This window comes from Ictalurus punctatus, chromosome 12 (assembly GCF_001660625.3).
Source record: "Ictalurus punctatus breed USDA103 chromosome 12, Coco_2.0, whole genome shotgun sequence".
NCBI classification, from domain to species: Eukaryota; Metazoa; Chordata; class Actinopteri; order Siluriformes; family Ictaluridae; genus Ictalurus; species Ictalurus punctatus.
The window spans coordinates 7,758,805-7,781,734 of NC_030427.2; the positions used below are offsets into that span (position 1 = coordinate 7,758,805).

The following is a 22,930-nucleotide window of genomic DNA, read 5'->3' on the forward strand; positions in this document are numbered from 1 at the left end:
ACTTTCCTGATACAAAAGAGCTCAACTGCCATCTTGAAAAGCACATTCCGGCACAATTTGTGATTTCTCTGCTCAGAGACACCTGATTCAACTCACTAGTTAATTACCCAGCATACTAGTAAGTGCCACTTAAGGCTTTCAAGTGAATCCCTCATAGCTCTAAAGGTAATTGCAAATGATTCAAAACCTCTTCCCCCTTTATGCAGCTGTATGTTCTCGGCAAGTCACTTGTGTATTTTTAGCCGATCACTCAGTAAAACCTCTTTACAGAGTGAACTGCAGCTACCTTAAAATGTGCTCATGGCTAAGCAAATTACAAAATCACAGTGGCTCCTATTCATCAACGCTGCATCAGTTAAATCTGATTGTAAAACAAGCGCATACAAATTCCACCTACAGTTTCCTTGTTCAACAATTTAATCTTTGGCATCTGTGAGGTCAAACCTGTGTCTGGTTGGAGTGCATGTAAATTTGAGCGGAATATTTTAACTACCCGAAATTTATATTTAATGATGAGTGTATATATTATATAATGTTAAACTTACATATATGCTTATATATAAACAAATGTTACACTTCAGAAAGTCATCATTTACACCTCCATACATTTTTTAATTGATTTGAAATAGTACTCATTCGGTTTGTACAGGATTTCAACAGATTTTTTTTTTGTGATCGGTGCAGGCGAAAAAATGCTCGATTTTGCTGCTGCTATTTTGTGCATGTGCAGAAAATCTGTGGTAATTTTTCACAATCGCAAGCTCCTCTGAATAATATTGCAGAGTTTGCTTGATTTTCCATTCATTTCTGCGATCGCAAAATTGCAAAATCCTGGAGGGAGTGACTAATTATCTCTTTTGATGTTGCCTTATTATTGCAAAAACGGCAAGAAGTGCCAATCGAGGTACGCTGGGGCAGGACTCACGCTGCCCCATGCTCACTTTATGAACATTTTCAGTGAGTGAAGGAGGAGAAGCGGACAGTTTCAGGGTGGCCAGCAAAAATACTCCACAACCATCAAGATCATTCAGCGTATAATCTAAATTAAACAGAATAAATTTCTGTAAAAGAAAAAAAAAAAAAAAAAAAAACGTAAAGTGTCTATAATGTACAGAACCGTTTGTATTGAGACAAACGGAGTTACCGACTCCCAAACGAAGGAACCGATTTTGAACAGCTGAATCGAGTCGTTAGTGATTCCAGACTTTACTTCCTGTACTAACTTACATCGGTTTGTAACAAAAAGCCCCGCTTCTGCTCTTCATCCGCGACTCGCGAACAGACGGAGCTGAAACTCATTATGGTAGTGGGCGTTTCCTTTTTGGCACACGCTGACAGCGGTAAGACCAATCACAACCGACTGGGACATCTGACCAATCAGAGCAGAGTATGCTCTCTGAAAGGAGTTTAGAATGAATCCTTCAGAATGGATCACTGAACGAGTCGTTTGTGACACAGCAGGAAAAAAAAAAAGGTTAATGCTGCAGTTTAAATTATGAGCACATTAAAGTGTTTTTTTTTTACCTTGGATGCATGTAAATCTATTGTACGAGACCTTTAAAAAATCCGGCCCGTTTCAAAACCATAACAGGTGCGCTTTAATAGGCAGGAGCTGGTTTCCATGCAGCTGAAGCGGATTCATCACTTGTACACAAATCTCAGCTCGGGTTGTGCTTGTTCCTACACAACTTTGATGTCCTTAAAATAGCTGTATCTGTTGTATAGTCATACAAGTGGGCAAAAATGTCTCACAACCTGAAAAAATTTGCAATTTAGAAATGGAACGGTTTCCAGAGCTGCTATATACCAACAAGCCAACCCCCAGCGCAAAAATGTCAACACTCTTCCTCTTGACAGATTTAAATTTTATGGTCTAGATCGGACGGCATAACCACACACTACTCTCCCTGTCTACCACACACACACACATACACATTACTCATAGATCCTACAAGATATGGAGTAAACCTCCTCCTGTATCTCACACACAATTTCACAGGCTGACGAGTCTAATTTGCCGAAAATGAGTTGCAAGGAAGCAGATTGAGTGAGGAGAGATAAAGCTCATGTGACTGAATGCTCAAAAGGAATGATCTTTTTCACAATTAGACACTGGGAGGTATAAAGAGCTGAGGCTTTGTGAGTGACGGCTCGATTCAAAACGACTCGGCACAACCGCCGACCTTTTCTCTGTAGGAGAAATACGCTCAGAAGGAAACGGTGTACAGCAGACATGTAAATCGAAGATGCGTCGATATGCAAAGTCAAAATCTGGCAAAACCGAGGAAGGAAAGAGGACCAGTTCCAGGAAGGAAGTCGGCCAAAGCAGATTAAAGAATCCAACAAATAAATCGGTGGCGGATTCGAAACCTGGAGGCTCCCGAAAAGAAGCGACAACACGAACTGCAAATCAAACACAGCCTCACACATAACTCAACAGTACATTATATACACCCCACGACATGCTAACAGAAGCTTCCTCTGCCCACAAGCTCGCAATATACACCAACCTTTGAAATAGAAAGGGCAGCACAGATTTTCACACTGCACAGCAGGGCTGTCAAAACAAATCTCACTATCCAAATCCTATTCAAATTGACGACAAAACAAAAAGAGAACACTTCCAGATGTTTAAGATCTCGTGTTAGGCAACTAAAAGAAAAACAAGTCTAAATCAGGTTACTCTAAAAAGTCAAAGAAATCCCTACTGTTACAACTAGTAGATGGAAAATAAAAGACATGTGACTCCCGGACACTGTGTGGAAACTGGATTCCATCAGATAAACGATCAGATTCACTTCCCATGAGTGCAGCATAAAATTCCTGCTAATTTTATACCCAATTAATATCTGAATGCATTGGAAAACTAGCTGTTTTCTAGCTAAGTAACCGAAATTTGGTTGCAATTTTAAAAGATATTTGACAGCCCTACTTAATATTAACTAAGCATACGGTGAAGATTAACTTTCAATGTACAACTCGACAGATTCCATTTTGTGGAATTAATACCTTCAGTACCAACAGCTAGAGGCCAAATGGATCCAAGTGCTTCTAAAGGAACCAGCTAAACATAAAAGGCATACAACTGAACATGATCGTGACTTTCTTGAAGTCATTTGTTGCAAAAGAGGAAATATAATTTCTTAAAATACTGACATTAACGTTGGAATCCAATAAAACATACAGTCCCGTCCAAACGTATAGAAACAGCAAGGCCAATTCTTTTGTTTGTGCTTTACACTAAAGGTGTATTTGTTTTGAGATAGAACACCAACATGAGATGATAGATCAGAATCTCAGCTTTCGTTTCCTGATGTTTACATCTAGATGTGTTAACTTGGAACATGACAGCTTTTGTTTGAACCCACCCATTTTTCAAGTGATCGGAAACATTGGAACATGTGACTGACAGGTGTTTCTTATTGTCCAGGTGTACCCTGTTAGATTGACTGTTTAAACAATGAATAGCTCCAAATGTCTACTCTTGGTTTGAGCCCTGTGTTTTGCCTATGAAGACTGAATTTGCTGTTAAAAAGGATCACCAACATGAAGACCAGAGAGCTGTCCATGGGAGAAAACAGGGCAGGGGTGAGCGATCACAATCCACCGTTCACAGATGACTTTAAGAGCAGAAATACGGAGGCGATACCACAAGACGCAAACCACTCATCAGCAATAAGAATCAGAACTGGCAAAGAAATACAGAGATGAGCCAGAAAAGTTCTGGAACCAAGATTCTAACCAAATAAAGGCTCCGATTCAAACATACAAGCTCTTCGGTCAAGTACGATGGAGGTAGTGTCATGGCTTGGGCTTGCATGGCTACTTTTGGAATGGTTCACAAATCTTTACGGACACTCTACAGACACATTCTGTCGGCCAATTTACAGATAAAGGCATCCAATCTAAATTTAGAGGGGACTTCATCATGCAAGACAATGATCCAAAACATACTGCTGACACAAGAAAGGACTTCATCAGGTGGGAAAAGTGGAAGGTTTTAGGCTGGAAAAGTCAACCACCAGACCTTAACCCAAATGAGCATGCATTTCACCTCCTGAAGAGGAGACTGAAGGGAGGTGGCCCCCACTCGCCCTTGCAAAAAAAAACCCAAAACAACTTAAATAAGCTGCAAGCCTGGACAAGCATCACGAAAGAAAAATGCAACAGTTTGGTGAGGTCAGTGGGTCACAGGCTTGATGCAGCTATTGCATAAGGAATATAAAATCAAATATTAAACAATTTGTTCCAATACTTTTGCGCACCAAATGTGCCATATTTTAAGTTGCTTAATACATGTGGATGTAAATATCAGGAAATGAAAGCTGAAATTCTGATCTACCGTCTGATATTCATCTTTTGATCTCAAACCCAAATGTCTTCAGGGTATAGCAAAAATAAAAGAACCGGCCTTGCTGTTCCAATACATTTCACAGGGGACTTTATACTCCAGTACAGACAAACTGCAGGACTCAATGCTTTTACTTGCATTTCTTGTTGAAAATCCTCACAGTCCGACAGAAATATCCATCCATCCATCCATCTTTTACACCGCTTTATCCTTTTCAGGGTCACGGGGGAACCTGGAGCCTATCCCAGGGAGCATCGGGCACAAGGCGGGGTACACCCTGGACAGGGCGCCAATCCATCGCAGGGCATCTGACAGAATTATTATTTTGGTACGATCACTCACCACCTGAAGAGGTGGCAACACTGCGTCTCCATGAGTCTTTTGACTGTAATAAATCTCGGCAAAGCTCTTCCAATTAGCTAGCAAATAAAGTAGGTTAGCCTAAAGGCTTTCTACAGTGTTTCCATTATGCTCTGGACTTACCACCTACAAAGCAAAACCGAATAGCATGAACTGGATCCTTTGATTTGGGATTTGGGATGTTATATGAGATTTGGTTCGTTACGCAAGACCGCAAGTCTCAAAACCCTTAGGAATGTCAGAATTCACCTGCCAGTGGCAGAGATAACTGGCCACAGGTTCAGGCTGGTATGTCTCAAAGATATACTACGCACTACATAATCTACCCTATGTAATATGTAGTACCTGATCTTTGTAGGATATTAATATCTCCAATTGAACTTGAACATTCTAACATGTACTAAACAGAAGCGGGAACCAAAAAAAAAAAACAAAAACACCACGATTCATTGCATCAGCTGACATTTTTCCAATCTTCAATTGTACAGTATCGGTGAGCCTGTGTTCATTTTAGTCTCCGATTCCTTTCTTTGACTGCCCAGAGTGGAACTCGGTAGAATGTTTTGAGATGCTTTTCTGCTCACCGGCTCTTTCGAGAGTGATTTATTTGAGTTCCTGTCAGTTCAAACCAGTCTGGCCATTCTCCTGTGACTTCTCAGGGTGGTTCCTCCAGCAGAATTGCCACTCAAACATGCATACAATGTTCCACTATAACCGAACTGTAAAACTAATCCACTTTAAAGTGTTATTAAAAAGCATATACTTGCAATGTCGAGGCCAATCTGAAAATAATAATAATAATAATAATAATAATAGCAGAGAAAGGTAAAAGCAGTCATTCCGTGCTGAAAGTAAGGCTATACCTCGAGAGGCGCTGTGCCTGTGTCTTTACACACGGGGTTTACTCGGCGTTTACGTTTGCCGTCTCGGGGACGTGGAATACCTCAGCTGTGAAGATGAGCTTGCTGACCTTCAAGCCGATTCTGTGTCAAAGGACTATTTCCACAAGAACGGATACAAAAAGCTTTGGATTGTAAAAGGACACGCTGTTGCACCCAGACTGGCCAAACACGCAGCTACAAGGGTCATTCTACCATTCAGCACTACAGTATGTACCTGTCTGAGACGGCCTTCAGCGCGCTTGGAACAATAACAAAAGCCTGTAACAGGCTCGATGTCCACCAGGTAATAGGCTGGCTGTCACTAGCATCACATCTGACATCCCATCCCTGCTCAGAGCTATGCAGGCCCAAGGTGGCCATTAGTTTTTTTTAAGGAACTTATTTGTTATTATTTTTCATAACACATACATTATAGCTGTGTCCACATGATGTGTCTGTAACTGCCCCTCTCCAGTTAATTGGTCTGACGGAGATGCAGGACAGAGCTACATGGGTGCTGTTAATCACATATTACGCTGATAATGAATCATTATTACTCTTTTTGTAACAATGTGTAGGCCTAAAGTTAATTATACACAAAGATATATATATATAATTGATGTAACTATAATTGATGCAAAAAAAAAAACTATAATTGATGTAAATCAAGATTAGGAATGAATCACTTTATTCTCGTGGTGTGTGCTGGGTAATGGGGAGACACAAAGGTTGGGAACCCCTGCTCCAGCCTATCATCAGTGTCACTTGTGCACCGCTCTCCGCCGGATATTTTTGGTCAATGGACCGCTTTTGACCCAGCAGAGGTCTCAGCTGCACCAAGAATGGTCCATTATCCAAATAACACGGTCAGTGGTGGTGTTTTTCCATCGGCGACGGGGGCCGAGGAGAACTGACGAATTGTGTGCAGTAGAAGATGGGCTGTAGTGAATGGTTATATACCTACAAAGTTACTGTTAGGGTAGGTAGCTGAGAAAATGGCCGATGTAAATGTTTATGAAATAGGCATATATGAATTTTTAAAGATAAATAAATAGGCATATATTACTAAAAAAAAAAATAAAAAAAAACCTGTTTGCTAGCAGTTCGCTAGCCAGCTAGCTGTTTGGAGTCAGGATGCATTTTCAGATCACATACTCATGTACTTTTTAATAATATATGGGGGGGGGATCTCTGTGACTTGAACCATGGCATGGCTGTTGGTGCCAGATGGGTTGGTCGGAATATTTCAGAAACTGCTGATCTCCTGGGATTTTCTCACACACACACACACACACACACACACACACACACACACACACACAACAACAGTCTCTAAGAGTGTACACAGAATGGTGCGATAAACAAAAAACACAGAGGGAGCGACAGTTCTGTGAGTGGAAAACGCCTTGTTGATGAAAGGTCAGAGGAAAATGGCCAGATTGGTTTGAAAAGCCACTCTTTACATCCGTGGTGAGCAGAAAAGCACCTCGGCATGCGTAAAACATCAAACCTCGAGGTGGATGGACTACAACAGCATAGGTTCCACTTCGGTCAACCAAGAACAGGAATCAGAAGCTATCATGGGCACGGACTCATTCGAAACTGGACAGATCAAGACTTGAACACAAGTTCTCCAAAACCATGTAAGAGACTTACAAACTAGGTATTTGGCCCCTGGTGAGCGTGAGTCTGGGAGCAGGCTTTATCGAATACATTTTTCAAATTGTTCCATAACTGTCCCAAAGCAGGAACTGGCATCCTCCCTGAATCTTTTCTAACCGAGAATTGTTTATTCAGAGGCGTTCCAGTACTTCAACAAAACTGCCTTTTGAAATAAATGAGGAGCAACACATGGCTTTCCGTTCAGTTTAATAGGCCTACAATTTGTCCCTCTCGCTGAAACTTCCAGCAGTGTCTATTTTTAGTAAGCGTCATTCTTTTTCCTGGCACCGAGTACGCACGCTAGCCTGATTAAATATTGAGGCGCTATTTTCCCCAGATGGTTAATAAAAGATGCATCAGCCACACATGCTGAGCAGCTCATCACTCCACAAGCCGGCTAATGGATTCACATGGTGTATGGATTTCTACGGAGTGGGAATGCAGATACACTATGAGAACGTGTACAGTCATGGCGGTTTTGTATCATTTGATCCGATTCCCCTGTAACTTAGTTGATTTCTTGACAAAAGGGCTGGTAAAATACAACCTCGGGTCCACCTGAACGCCGACCCGACATTCTTCTACCTAGCCGGCTCAGGTCCCCGGTTACGTTGTTCGCATTTTGTCGACGTTAAAATCGTCGTTTAAAAATTTCGTTTTTCTTTGTAAGTAATCTTCCAGTAACTTTGCCCACATTTAAATGGTCTCTGTGAACGTGTACTCTCACAAGTGCAAAAATAGACATGACGTCACATTTCACCTCGCCCTCTCCCACACCCACAAATAGTTACACAGATACGATGTAGACAAACGAGTCGGCTACTGACTAGCATGTAGCTACACTAGCAGGGTTTTCACCGTCTCTGCCTCCTCTCATGTGGTTGCCAGTCGTGTTGCATGAGGTAAATATTCATCCATAAATGCCTGAAGGCTAGCATCTAGATCTCATGCATTACTTCCGATCGAAACAATGGGCAAAACCAAACAAACCGTCCCATCCTGATCACGTCTACACCGTTCTACTGGGGAACTCAGAATGGCAGCTAAATCAACACACTATCTTGTATAGGTGTCTGAAGCCACATGGAGCATATTAGGTTAAGGGTTAAAAACCCTTATTAAATCAATCCTTACAAACTGTTTCTCACTTCCGTCCTTTTTACCCATCTTACTGAATCATTGGCTACTTTCATACATCCTTTATGTGATGAATTCGATCGTGCATGAAGAATGTCGTATTGTCTTAAACAATCGGGGTTTATATGCGTCTTAAGTTTCCATTTTCAACCGATTTAAAAAAACGTTCAACGTTATGACAATACGATCGTTGATCTTTAATAACGACGCGATCGTGTCCTCGTGTTGTCGATTACTTTACGGGCTCATATCTGCAGCGATGGAGTTCCTGTGGCTGTGACGTTCGTTCGCCTGGCTTCAATCAGCCGGGAAAGGCTGCCGGAATGTAGCAGAGGACGTGTGCCTGTACGTTTCTTCATGTTCTCACTTACTGTAGTTTTACAGAACGGAAAGGTTAGGTCACTGGCCATCAGCATCATAACTTACCAGAAAGCCACAGCGGTCCCATACACCAGTCACGTACGTTCCTGCTTATTGCTGACTGTAGCCATTGCCATTTCCTCAAGGGCATGTTTAGGAGTAAGTGTTTTTTTTTTTTTTTTTTAAACCCCTACTAACCTATCTTGAGATGTATAATAAATAAATAAATAAATAAAGCTGCTTTTTCAGAGGACGGATTGTGAGTTTGATTACATTTGCATGTTAATTACAGCTTGTGCGATACAATAGGTAGTTCATAACAAAAAGCTTACTTTAATATGCATTCTGTTGAAATCGTTCAATATTCATGGATCGAATGATACAATATACCATATCGTTGCGCCCCTATTTTCAGGAGGTCCTCAATATGGAGCTGCTTCAGTGCACCCAGTTACACTAGTGCGTTTTCGTTTTGAGACGCATAACTGTTGCTACGGTTACGCCCGTCGTCTACACTACTCCGGCGTTTTCGAACCCTCGAAGATGGAGACTTTTGGAAATGCCGAAGACCCCGTTTTAGTTTGAAAACTCCGGGTTCAGCTTCGCCCACATCCGCCCCACTGATTTGGCCTTCTGGATCATTGCATATCCTTCCCTGATTCGTCAAGCCGTACCACATGACCATTACGCTACTTTGATTGTATACACAACAACACGGAGACTGAACCGCAAGCTCTGCGCTACCTACACGCGCACGAGGCGAGCTACGATTAGAGAAAATCGCCAACAAATCTCATTTCAAGCATAGTAATCCCTACATGGAGCGCCGGTTTGTCGTGCCTGCCGGAGTTTAGCAACCAGCTTCCTGTTTACACTCGCATACGCGTATCCAGTGCGCATGAATGCTCATACGTACGTATTCGGTCGTGTAGTCTGGACGGAGATCGTTTCTGAAACGCGGCGGAAACGCCAGTGCGGACGAGGATCGTTTTCATTTTGAGACGCCGCTTTAAAACAGAAACGCACTAGTGTGAACACGGCCTCAGAGCAATGCCACGTTTGCAGTGGGATCAATTAACCCAGGGAAAAGTGGTCACAACGTTTCCAGCAGGACACACCTCCCCGCCTCAACCAGCCAATCAGGTTGACCTACAGCACTGTAGATTTGCATTAAGCTTTCGAAGGAATACACATCAGTTCATCAGTGCACTGCTGCACATCAGACTTACCCAGAAACCCCCTCTCTGTGCCGCAACATAAGTGCGCCTTAACACAGAAGTATAAACCAGTCTTTGCACATCCCTGTGAAAGAGTGATGCACATTTTCAGGATACTACTGCATTTAATTGGAGACAATATATGAGCCCATCTACAGGCCTAGCCGGTTGAAAACACTATTCAGATGATATTTATCTCTAGTAGCATCAAAGCTTTAAATAAAACTATGCACGTGCTGATATAATACTTAAGCAACAGCGTTTCGGAATTTTCTATAACAGGACGGCTGTGACAGCAGCGCGGGCTGAAATTTAAATGACGAGTTTATATCAGTGTGACCTGATAGTATCTAATAGTTACTTATAGAGATGCACCGAAGTATCGGCCGGTAAAGTCTATTCTTCACGCTAGTGGTTTAAAAACATCAGACGATCGGGGCCGATTATACCCTGTCAATCAAAAGAGGGCGGGAAAACACATGGATTGCGTGCTGTGTGTAAAGATGATGACAAAACTGCAGTCTGTAATCTCTGTAACGTCTGCGCTGATAAAATTTTACACGGGACGCTGCAGCAGTGAAGCGCGAGTTTCGGCGTACAGTCCGAGTTATTCTTTTGCCGCGCTGCTCGCACTAAATTAAAACACCAGTACACTCATGAAAGATTCCAATGAAGAGGAGTTGACAAAAATATACACACACAGATAGATAGAGCACAGAAAAATATATTTGTAGAGTGGTATATTTCATATCCAGTTCGTGTTAATATATAAAAGTTGATATTATATATGAGCAGTTTGATGTTCATGATGGAGTAGAGATGCCTGTGTGTGTGGAGAGTGAACGTGAGACTAACACGAGGTTTTTTACAATTCAGTCGATGTTAATACGAATGAATAACATTCAATAAGTTAAGAATCTTACTTTGATCTTCAGAATTGAGTTTGTGTTCATGTTAATGAGAGGACTGTGTGTTCTGTTGATGAGACCAGTTACTGTGGAGCAACTTGCTGAATAAAGTTTTTATTTGCATTTCCTTCAGAATTGTGGAATTAATCATTATTCATTTAAAAGAAGGTCTAAAAGGCAGAACTATGTTATCGGTATCGGGCCGATATCGCTCGGAATAATCGGTTGAGAAATTTAGTATCGGTGCATCTCTAGTCCTTTTAGTTAGCTTTTACAGTAAGAACTCATTCATGGATGATTAACAAAATGATTAATAATAACTGGATAAAAAATAAACATTATTTCACAAAGAAACGTGTATAATTATTGATACGGTACAGGAGACGTTTCATTTATGCCGTTATGACATTATTTATGGAAGGAGTCTCCAGTTTCAGAGCTTCGTAACCGACAGTAACCTTTCCACTACAGAAGAGTATTCAGCATGCGCGTCGTGCTTTCCGATGTCTCCAACATAACAAGCAGTGTCATTTCTGTTTCTTATTCATTTCGAGCGAGGAAAAAAAACGAGGCCGTTTACAGATGTTAGAACGCAACTTGTCTTGCGGGCATTCGACGACGTTTAACATAACCGTAGAAGACTACGTGTATGTCTGAGAGATCATGTAACACTGTGGTTCAGGAATAACACTGCTCGAAATGTGCCGTTAGAAGGAAAGAAACTACGTCAGGGTTGTGACGGTCTTCACATCTCATCACACCACTCCGTCGTTGATTATTATCCAACCAGAGCAGTTTTACTGCTTATTTATCTTAACCTCGCACCGATATTCGGACCCGTCCCTGCTCTTCGATCCACACGAACGTACAGTGTAAGCAAGGATCTCTGTTTTGAAGACTTCTTCATCAAGTAATGCGCACTTGTAGACCATCAAAAGTCCACAAGAAGTCACTTTTCAGCACCTTTAACCTGACTGCTCCTATATTTGGATGCACGTTCACTGTAAATCTGTCAACAAACAAACAAACAAACAAAGAGCTTTGTAAGGGAACTCACATGTATTACCTTTCCAGCCTAAACATATAACTCCAGTGTGCGACATGTGGAACCCAGTTTATTGTTAGTATTCAGTGGATATGACCAGAGCACGGAGCCTGAGGTAAACACTGGGTAATGTTAGCGAGGAAAACAGATGGGCGTGCGTACGCGTGCACACACACACACACACACACACACACACTATTAACGTTGACGCTTAACGCTAAATTTCTGCTGAACAAATCCATTATTCATCCTGAACACTGACTGTTTATCTACACCAAAAAAGAATTAAATAAATAAATAAATAGAAAGCACCATCGTGTCCAGCTATTGTAGTGTTGTAGCGTTAGCTACCGCGCGCGCGCGGCTAAACAAAGCCATTCCCTTTGATTTGTCCTGTATATTTATGGAGACTCGGCGAAGCAAATAAACACCGTGTGTCAATCTCGCTCGGGTGAGATGCAACTTTGTGGATTTGTTTCGTATTTGTGCAGGTGGGCTCCACAAATCGTACTTTAAATCCTTTCCAAACTGTCCCGCCAATGCATCTCCTATTAAACACACATACACGCGCACACGCGCGCGCCAACTTTCCAGCGAGCTGCTAGCTAACGTCAGTCTTACCTTGCGGCTCGCGCTCGAGCGGATCGGACAGCGAATACAGCGAGAATGGAAGTTCCTGGACTGCTGCTGCTGCTGCTGCTCCTCAACATGCGAAAGTTTGATTCCGAAAACGTGCCACGGTGTTTTCAGCAGGCCTCCCCGGGTTTCGTCCTCTATCCTCTGCTTCTGCTGCTCCTTCGCCAAGGGTTGCGGCGTGACGTCATCGCCGCCCGGACAGGACCGTCACGTGCGATGTTATGTTCAAGCGTCAAACCACAACATGATACAATTTTAAAATTTTATTTATTTATTTAAAGCGCGTTTAAATGAACGTTTTAACATTATATCTACGGCACGTGCTTGACTGTGTGCATACTTGTCTCAATTTTGGAAATAATTTGACTTGAAGCACAGTCTGAAAAGTTTAATGGATGGAAAAGAAGAAGAAAAAAACCCAAAACTGGTTGTAGTGCTCTTTTGCATGGATCCACTCAACACTTAGGTGTGTCTGCTGTAAGACAGATAAATAGATAGACCGATCAGCCATAAGATTAAAGCCACTGACAGGTGACGTGAATAACATCTCGTTACAGTGGCACCTGTCAAGGGGTGGGATATATCAGGCAGCAAGTGAACAGTCAGTTCTTGAAGTTGATGTGCTGGAAGCAGGTAAAATGGGCGAGTGTAAGGATCGGCTAGACGATTGGGTCTTCAAAACGGCAGGTCTCGTGGTGTGTTCCTGGTATGGACTACCAAAAGCGGTCCAAGGAAGGACAACCAGCGACAGGGTTAGGGGCGTCCAAGGCTCACAGATGTGCATGGGGAGCGAAGGCTAGCTGGGCCTGATCCGATTCGAAGAGCTACTGTAGCACACATCGAAGGTGCCTCACCTCACAATTTACAGGACTTAAAGGATCCGATCTAAAGGATCGGATCAAATATCAAATAATTGCCGTAAGAATCGAAATTGTATCGTATCATACCTAAACTAATATATAACAACATACAATAATACACACATCAATAGAGGCAGGTTTTGTTCATATTAAATGCACCACTCTTTTAAAAGTCTATAAGCAACATCATCTGGCGTTCAATTTCCTCTGTGGCTACACTCCACAGCTATTTTTGGGCTGTCAGTAATATGATGCTTATATAAATTCAGGCAAATCTGTGAAAATCAGACTGTGTGCAGAAAAATCACTGAGCCGTCTCAATAAGTTGTTCGAGTGTAATGACACATGAATATTTTTATTAGCGTTAAATGGGCGCATGGTGGCTTAGTGGTTATCACGTACGCCTCCAGGGTCGGGGGTTCGATTCCCACCGTGGCCCTGTGTGTGTGCGGAGTTTGCGTGTTCTCCCCGTGCTGCGGGGGTTTCCTCCGGGTACTCCGGTTTCCTTCCCCAGTCCAAACACACGCATGGTAGTCTGATTGGCATGTCTAAAGTGTCCGTAGTGTATGAATGGGTGTGTGTGTGTGTATGTGAGTGTGCCCTGTGATGGATTGGCACCCTGTCCAGGGTGTACCCCGCCTTGTGCCCCATGCTCCCTGGGATAGGCTCCAGGTTTCCCCGTGACCCTGAAAGGGATAAGCGCTATAGAAGATGGATGGATGGATAACATTTTTAAAAAAGAAGGCTCTGGAGAAGAAATTCTGTCCAACCTGTTAACTGATAATTATGACACGCCATATTAATCATTTAGCACCATTAGCATCATTGTTCAGAGCTGAGTCATGGAGATTGAGAGCTTCAATTAGACAGCCAGCTGTGCTAATAATCTTTGGATATGAGTATCCAGCGTATGAATCACTGAACTGTAAACAGAAATCATAAAACAACCTCCTGTTGTGGTATATCACTTACACGCTTTTGGACTGATTATGTTCTGCTTTAACTGTGAGTCACGTTAGAATATTTAGATCAAAACCTGGTTGTCATCCCCACTGCCCATACTAAAAGGGAACATTTGTTGTTAAACTCTAATCTTAAAATAGACCAACTATTACTGCAAGCTGGACAGGAAAAGTAAGTCTTAAATACCAGATAGATACCAGACTACCAGCAATTTGCTGACCACACCTACTGAAACCTCACATTATAATCACTGCTAATCCTCCGATGATGTAAGCTGTTCTTCTTACTTAAATGTTATGAGGACGGTGAGCCACTGTTGGGGAACTTAACCCTCAACTAATCAGAGCTCTCACGTAGGGTGTGTCAGTCATCTCCCTAGCGCGTGAATCGGTATATCGCGAATATATACACAAATATATATATATATATATATATATACTCGAGTTCGGGCACTGGTAAGGACCCCATGGCTCACTACACATTGGGACACTGATAACTCAATTTCCGGCGACATGATTACGTACTGGCGTCATAAAACGTCAGCTTTATATGCCTTTTTAAAGCTTTTTAAAATTGTTAGGTTAATCACACGTACTTCTGTCATAACATGTCGAGCAGAATTATAGGCCATGTTGGATGTTTTATTTTTTTAAATCATTAAACGCTTAAAAGTTGTTCGACTCAAACCGTATATAGAAATAAAGTTTTAATTGTTAACGTAAGTAATCATTTGAGAGCTACATCATCATCATCATTAATGAGAACAAGCCGACGTGTAGCCAGAAGTTGGCTGAGAGTTCATCCTCCATCTTTTCAAGCTGAGAGGCTTCAGGAAACATGACGTCATTTCCAGTAAGGGAACATAGCGAGCATCGATGCTCCTTGGTTTTGTGGTGCATTGTGGGATATTTTTTTTTAGAGTGCAAACGTTCCAGTTCATTGGAAGGATTTTGCAGTTGAGACCGCCCTTAACATGTCTGACTCCCTGATCAGTGCCCTAACTATTGAACTAGGGAGCTGGTGGAGACATACCCTTACTTTCAGGAACCATTTTATCCTGGTCAAGTTCTTGGTAAATCCCGAGCCTATTCCAGGAGCAAGGCAGGATGGGACTACTCCATCTCAGGGCACCATGCGCACACATAGATTTACACTTGGGAGCAATTTATTGTAACCAATCATGGCAAATCCAATCATCTGTCTATCTATCTCTTCACTCGGATAGTAACCGGAGCTCAGGATTGAACCAGCAACACTGTCAAGACCCTGTGAGGTGGCAACACTGCCCAATTTATTCAATAATCATGTGGCAATGCATCCATAAAGCAATACCCCTTTTAATATAAAGCTGATTTTAATTTTCACTATATTTAAAATGGATTCTCATATGTATTCCCGATTGTTGCCAAACTCTTCTCTCTGTAGGTCATGAACAGAGACCTACAGTGTTTGGTTTGTTATTTTCACACCATCCTAACAGGTTTGTTTGTCCCTCTCGCTCTCTCTCACACATACACGTCATTACCTCACAAACCTGTTTTAATTTGGATCATCCAATTGTTAGTAAACGTTGCCACAAACTTTGCCTCCCCAAACAATAATCAGATTTTTCCTCGTGATCTAGCAGCGCCCCCTGCTGTCAAAACACCATACAGCACGTTTCAAATGCTCCAGAATTTAAGCAACACATTCATTCAGACAAGGAGGCATGAACAATACAGTATTAACAAATATGTTTATATAATTTATAAAACTAATAGTCCATGTGCAAAATGCTGCTGTTGCAAGTGTCTTGAGTCCATGAGAAGAGAAGGATATTTCCTTAAATGGCTCTACAATTCTATATCATCTAAGGGTTTCAGGTCCAACGTTCATTACACAGGAACAACCTTTAGACCTAGATTTAGATCTGATGAGCCGTCATCTCTGGGCCACCTCCAGTTTTGTTTCCGACGCAGGCAGTGCAGCAATGACTTCCCCACACATAAACTGCTCCTGAAAAATAAACAACGCTTCTAAACATGTACAAATTTTCCCTCATTTAACCCATGTGTTGGTGATAATGCATATACTATCCCCAGGGGACACCATAGAAAATGCCGACTTTGAGACTTGGGTTACTTTCAAGAACGTTATTACATACTATAAAGTGATGATGTTCTCTATAGAGGGAGTATACAAAATAAAACAAAATGTTTTTTTTAAAAAAAAAAAGAAACACTAAGAAAACAAACAGAGGAAGTGGACTAACTAGGGCATATGGGGTCGGTGTGAGAAACAGCCAGTAACAAGTCTCTGCATGACAGTAATGAACTACTTGCCTTGTCATAAATTACTTTAACAATCAGCGAGCAGCTTGGACACGTGGCCACTTCCTCACCGTTCTCTAAATCCTCCTGTAAAATACAAGCGTTAAAGTTTTGCTTTAGAATTTCTTTAGATACTAGTGACAAAGTGAAGGGTTACAAACAAGTCATTTATTCTTTTAAATACTGCATGGGAGAATACCAATGCACAATATTTTAAATAGATAATAAGTGGGTCTATCTATCTATCCATCTATATACACAGTATGGACAAAAACTAATGGACACCTGACCATCATACCCATATGTGCTTGTTGAACATGCCATTCCAGATTTAGTCCTTCTTTGCTGTTACAATAACCTCCACTCTTCTGGGAAGGTTTCCTCCGAGATGTTGGAATGTGGCTGAGAGGATTTGTGGATTTAGCATTAAGAGCATTAGTGAACTTGGGCACTGATTTCGGGCGAGGAGGTCTGGCACCCAGTCCATCAAATACAAAGGTGCTCAGTGGGGTTGAGGTCAGGGCTCTGTGCACAACACTCAAGTTTTTGCACTCCAACCTTGACATACCATGTTTTCATGGACCTGGCTTTGTGCTCAGGGGCACTGTCATGCTGGGAAATGTTTGGGCCCCTTAGTTCCAGTGAACAGAAGTCTTAATGTTATGGCATACAAAGACATCCTTTGTGGCAACAGCTCGGGGAAGAAGAACCATATATGAGCGTGTGATAGTAAGGTGTCCTCAAACTGAGGGACGAGGTGATGTGGAGGTGATGTGCCCCCCCCCCCCCCCCCCCCTTTTTTTTAACATTTGAGCCCCTGCTGAACTCTGCACATCCCTGATCAAACTTTTTATCATCTATCTATCTGCTTGCTTATTGATTGCTTTTATTGACCCACTGGTTCTGTTACTGTTGTTTTCCTCATTAATTTGAGTTAGTTTAAGTTCTTGCTCTGTAATTGGCTGCCTTATTTGTTCTTATCCTAACAGAAGTCAAACGTTTGCTTTAAACAACACACAATGATAAACTTAAGATGTACCTTTGGCAATAAAATGTTTTAAAGGACAGCATCTGGTCCTTTAAATAAGTAACGCAGCCAGGTTGTGTCTACATTTCAGCATTAGTGTATATATTTAGCGTTACTGACCTTCGTGATAACAAATCTGTCTCCACAGGGACACGGAAAGTAATACGTTTCTGTTTCTTCGTCGTATTCGAAGTCCTCGATTTCGACTTCGTCGTGAAAAACCGACATTTTAAAGCCAAGCTCTTACTACTTGCTGTAATATCAAAAGAGTTAAGTCTCACGCATATTCTGCCCTAAAAGTCGCAGAAATATGACGTAGGCGAGCATTTTTAGCCAAATGCTAGGAGGTGTTTGACCACTAGAGGCCAGTGTTCCGACTAATTTTCAACTCTAAGACACTAAATGGACAACATGGGCACAGGGGTTTCTGAAAGTGGGTTCTGTGAACGCCAATAGTGTGTGTGTGTGTGTGTGTGTGTGTGTGTGCGCGTTACAGTGGTGGAAATCACACCACTGTATTTATTATAATATTTCAGAGTCCCAGCACCAATGTCAACTCAGAGTTCATACATTGAAGGCTCTGTGGTTCTAAAATATTACTTGACTAATTTCAGTACCGTTTATTAAATAAGTCAGTACTGTGTCAGTGGTTATTATTTTGTTGTTAAAGAGGTACCTGGCTGTAAAATGTTTGAGAAACCTGTTATAAACTTCAAAAATATATACAGTACAGCACCCCCCACTAATATTGGCACCCTTGGTAAATAAGAGCAAAGAAGGCTGTGAAAAAATATGTTTATTGTTTAACCTTTTGACCTTTTTTTATAAACAATAATCACAAAAATACTCAGCTCTCATGGATATCAAACAATTGCAAACACAACACAGGTTTATCAAAAAAATATCTTTGTTAAATATGTGTGCAACACTAATTGGCACACTTTGAATTGATATGAGAAAAATATATTTGAAGTATCTTCCCATTGATATTTAATTTTTTTTTAGTACACCTGGGTGAATAGGAAAAGGATATTGTTCAACCATGACTTCCTGTTTCACAGGGGCATAAATATGAGGTAATACATAGGCCAAATTCCCTTAGTCATTCATAACAATAGGTAAGAGCGAGGAATGTAGCTGTGATGTGCGGCAAAAGGTTGTTGAGCTTCACAAAATGGGAAGTGTCTATAAGTTCAGTGCACAAGCACTGAAAATACCCGTTTCCACCATCAGGGAAATAATTAAGAAGTTCCAGTCAACTGGAAATGTTATGAATCGACCTGGAATTGGACATGTGTCTATATCGTCTCAACGCACCGTGAAGAGGACTGTTCGAGTGGCCAAAAAATCTCCAAGGATCACAGCTGGAGAACTGCAGAAGTTATTTGCGTCTTGGGGTCAGAAAGTCTCCAAAACTACAATCTGAAGTCACCTACATCACCACCAGTTGTTTGGAAGGGTTTCAAGAAAACAACCCTCTACTCTCATCCAAAAACAAACTCGAGCGTCTTCAGTGTACAGACACTACTGGAACTTGAAATGGGATCGGGTTCAGTGGTCAGATGAAACCAAACTATAGTTTTTTGGCAATAAACACCAGAGGTGGTTTTGGTACACACACAGAGAGGTAGCCATATGGAAAAGTACCTCATGCCCACGGTTAAATATGGTGGTGGCTCTTTAATGTTTTGGTGCTGTTTTCTGCAAGAGGACCTGATATTTTGTTAGGATACATGTCATCATGGACTCTATCAAATGTCAACAGATATTAAATGAAAACCTGACTGCCTCTGCCAGAAAGCTTCAAATGGGCCGTGGTTGGACTTTCCAGCAGGACGATGATCCACAACATAAAACAAAATCAAAGTCCTGCCATGACCATCCCAGTCCCCTGACCTGAACCCCATAGAAAACCTGTGGGGTGAACTGAAGAGGAGAGTCCACCAGCGTGGACCTGAAATGTGAAGGATCTGGAGAGGTTCTGTATGGAGGAACGCTCTCAGATCCCTCGCCATGTATTCTCCAACCTCATCAGGCGTTACAGGATAAGACTCAGAGCTGCTATCTTGGCAAAGGGAGGTAGCACAATGTATTGACTGAAAGGGTGGCAATAATTGCTGCACAGCTATATTTAATAAAGATTTTTTTAAACAACCCTGTGTTTTGGTTGCAATTGTTTGATATCCATGAGCAGAGTATTTTTGTGAATTTTTTTAACAAAAGATCAGAAGTTTAAACAATAAAGAAACTTTTTTCGCAGCCTTCTTTGGTCATATTTACCAAGGGTGCCAATAATAGTGGAGAGCCCTGTAACAAAGCTGGTAACAAAGAGGTGATGTTCAGAACTGTCAGTCAGTCATTTTAGTTTTGGACTAGCTGGGTGACTTAAAATATTAAACTTTATTATTACTAAGATCATTCTTAAACCCTGAATTTAACAAAACACGCATTTAACTATTCACAATGTGTGTAATCCCATCTCAGGCAACAATATATTATCCTTATACCACGGCGCTGTTGAATTCTCTATTCTGATTGGCTGACAGACGTTCTGAGGTGTGCAAATATTTTTCAGTAAATGCACAGCTAAAGTAGTTCCAGTCAGGTCTCGACCACGTTACAGTTCTAGATCACTTCGCCGATTAACGGAAACAACAGAAAAGTTACCTACGGTCCACCGCAGCACACACATTTAACAACAATCAAAAGGACAAAAAAAATGTTCAATTTCTCTCATTATAAGTAAGTAATAAGTAAGTAGTGACGGGCCATTGAATTATTACAAAAAATAATGTGCACCCGATGTGCTAATGCGGCCACGAGGCGAAACAGAGGCTTGAGCATTGATATGCAGTTATTGGAACGAGAGAGAATGAGAGAGCAAGAAAAAAGAAAGAGAGAGAGAGAGCATGAGACAGCATGTGTGATTGCTGTGATGACACAGAAAAGCCAGTGAACAAGTATCTTTATTTATTTATTTGTTTGTTTGTTTGTTTGTTGTATTTTCTACAGTAATAAAAATCCCTGTGAACAAGTAGGCTTATCGATATTTATTTATTTATTTATTTAATTATTTAATTATTTATTTAATTTATTCTATTTTTATATTATCAGCACGAAACAGAAAAAAAACCACCATGAACACTCTCTCTCTCTCTCTCTCTCTCTCTCTCTCTCTCTCTCTCTCTCTCTCCAACTCCATATGGCTGAAGCCTTCATGACTTGCTCTGAAATGGCGGTATGGAATTAGCAACGGAGGCTTGAGATGGGATGCGTGATATATTAGTTCCACACGTGAGCATTTTAAGGACGAAAACCCGACGAACGTCTTTAAATAAAACATCTGAACGACGTCTTGAGGTGTGGTAACTGTGGTGTGAGCGGAATAACTGACTCCGGTCTGTTGAGTCACTAGAAAATAACGCACACCCGAGGTGTAGCGGCATTACCACTTTGGGATGTGCACTATTTTCTAATCGTTCAGTGGCCAGCCGTCAATTATTTCTTACCTTTTAGATATACAGCAGCTGCATTTTGCTCTTAAACAAGTAACTGTCATGAAAATAACAGGTCTGATCAATGTATATGTGCTACTGTATTTTAGAAAGCGACCGTTCATTTATCTTCATTAACTGTTTTATCCTGGACAGGGTTACAGTGGATCAATTTGATTAATTGACTTCACTGGATTAACCAGTTAATTGACGCATTCAGAGACCTATAGTATTTTGTTTGATTGGAGGAGACCAGGTATAATGATTATCTATATTCTATATAAAATTGATCTATATATATAACCTAATCTATAATCTGTTTTTAGATAGATAGGTAGATAGATAGATTTTTTTTATGACTTTTATAAACTATATAACGGACAGGTGTGGAACACGAATGATGAAAAATGTTTCTGAACACTAGAACTACTCTGATCAAGAGAACTAGGCTGTAATAACGTGGACTATTTAACATGTAAAACATCTTGCATTCCATTCGTCTTGCATTATATAAACATCCGCATAATGATGTAGATTGGGAGGCAGGGCGCGTCTCGTTATCCACGACGGTGTTAAATCTCTGGCTCTCGGACCCTCACTGTACAGAGCAGACGCGGAGAGAGGTGAGAGTGCAGCGGGAAAGCAAGACCTCGCGCTTGCAGGACAGTACTAGCCAAATTTGGCAGGTTGCTAAGGTTTGTCCAAAAAGTCGCTAGATTTGTCACTATGGACTTATTTTGCAAAAAAAAAAAAAAACAGTTGCTAAAGGGGTCGGAAAAGTGACTACGTTGGTAACACTGGTCTACACTGACAGCTAGATAAAAGTCAGACTAAGCTCCGCCTCTCCACAGCAAAAAGAAAACAGAGGGAGAGGGAACGCGGGGTTTTTCATTTATGCACATTCTATTTGAAAAGCAATAAAATACACCGAGTACACAAACGATATTCGGTGTTTTTTCTCAAACAATTTGCGCCCCCCTTCCGATCTCAAGCATGTGCTTGCGTGTTGCCAGAGTTGTTAAAACAAATTCCTGCCATGCTTGCCATGTATAATTTGTGTGATTCTGATTTTGATTCTGGTCGGGGATCTTAAATCTTATCCGCAAAGGGCCGGTGTGACTGCAGGCTTTTGTTCCAAACAAACAGGAATCACACATCATTAGTTGTTCTTGGTCTTCAAATAACTTTGACATGTGTCTCCAGTTTGGCTGTGATGAAAACCTGTAGCCACATCAACAAGATAAGATTGTAGTTCCCAACCGGTGAAGGATATTTATCCAGAATTGGGCTCTTTGAGCAGTCCTCCTTTACATTAAACATTCATATTGCACAGGGACACCTTGTCAGTGGGATTCAGAGACATTCCTATGCATTAGGACTGAGAGAATGACGCACGCAGAAAAGGGTAACCTAGTTATACGGAATTACAGACAAGCCGTGGTTCTTTGAAGGTAAACAGTCAGTAATTGTGTGGCTGGGTCAGTGTTCGGCCAGGGGTGTGTGTGTGTGTGTGTGTGGGGGGGGGGGTCACCGCTGACCTTTTCTGCACCTCATCTGCTGCAACGCTAAACGAAGAGCTTTAGCTGCCTCATGTAGACAGCTGCTGAGCTTATCTGAGGTCTTATCTCTGGGCAGAAAGCCTGGCACTGTGCCAACACAGCCTTGTGATTTGTAAGCTTTTGCGTGAGAAAAGGTACGAATAGGTACGAAAATGTTTGTA

General features: G+C 41.4%; 2 protein-coding genes across 2 annotated transcripts in view; both read right to left on the reverse strand.

Annotated features, from left to right (window-relative positions):
- Positions 1-12,759, reverse strand: part of nck2b (NCK adaptor protein 2b) — a 48,079-nt gene extending 35,320 nt beyond the window's left edge. The window contains exon 1 of the mRNA XM_017482374.3: positions 12,543-12,759. The gene's annotated coding sequence lies outside the window, so the exon portion shown is untranslated. The remainder of the gene's footprint in view (positions 1-12,542) is intronic.
- Positions 12,760-16,098: 3,339 nt separating this feature from the next.
- dph3 (diphthamide biosynthesis 3) lies at positions 16,099-18,034 on the reverse strand. The gene is made up of 3 exons (XM_017482379.2): positions 17,837-18,034; positions 16,702-16,776; positions 16,099-16,375 (listed from the first exon to the last, which is right to left on the reverse strand). Exons 1-3 carry the CDS (start codon positions 17,942-17,944, stop codon positions 16,301-16,303), a joined length of 258 nt encoding a protein of 85 aa, XP_017337868.1. The 5' UTR covers positions 17,945-18,034; the 3' UTR covers positions 16,099-16,300.
- Positions 18,035-22,930: the final 4,896 nt, after the last annotated feature.

Coding starts and splice junctions, on each gene's coding strand:
- dph3 (XM_017482379.2), bottom strand. CDS start 17,944: ATGTCGGTTTTTCACGACGAAGTCGAAATCGAGGACTTCGAATACGAC. Junction 16,777..17,836: donor ACAGATTTGTTATCACGAAG/GTCAGTAACGCT, acceptor TGTATTTTACAG/GAGGATTTAGAGAACGGTGA. Junction 16,376..16,701: donor TTAAAGTAATTTATGACAAG/GCAAGTAGTTCA, acceptor TTTATTTTTCAG/GAGCAGTTTATGTGTGGGGA.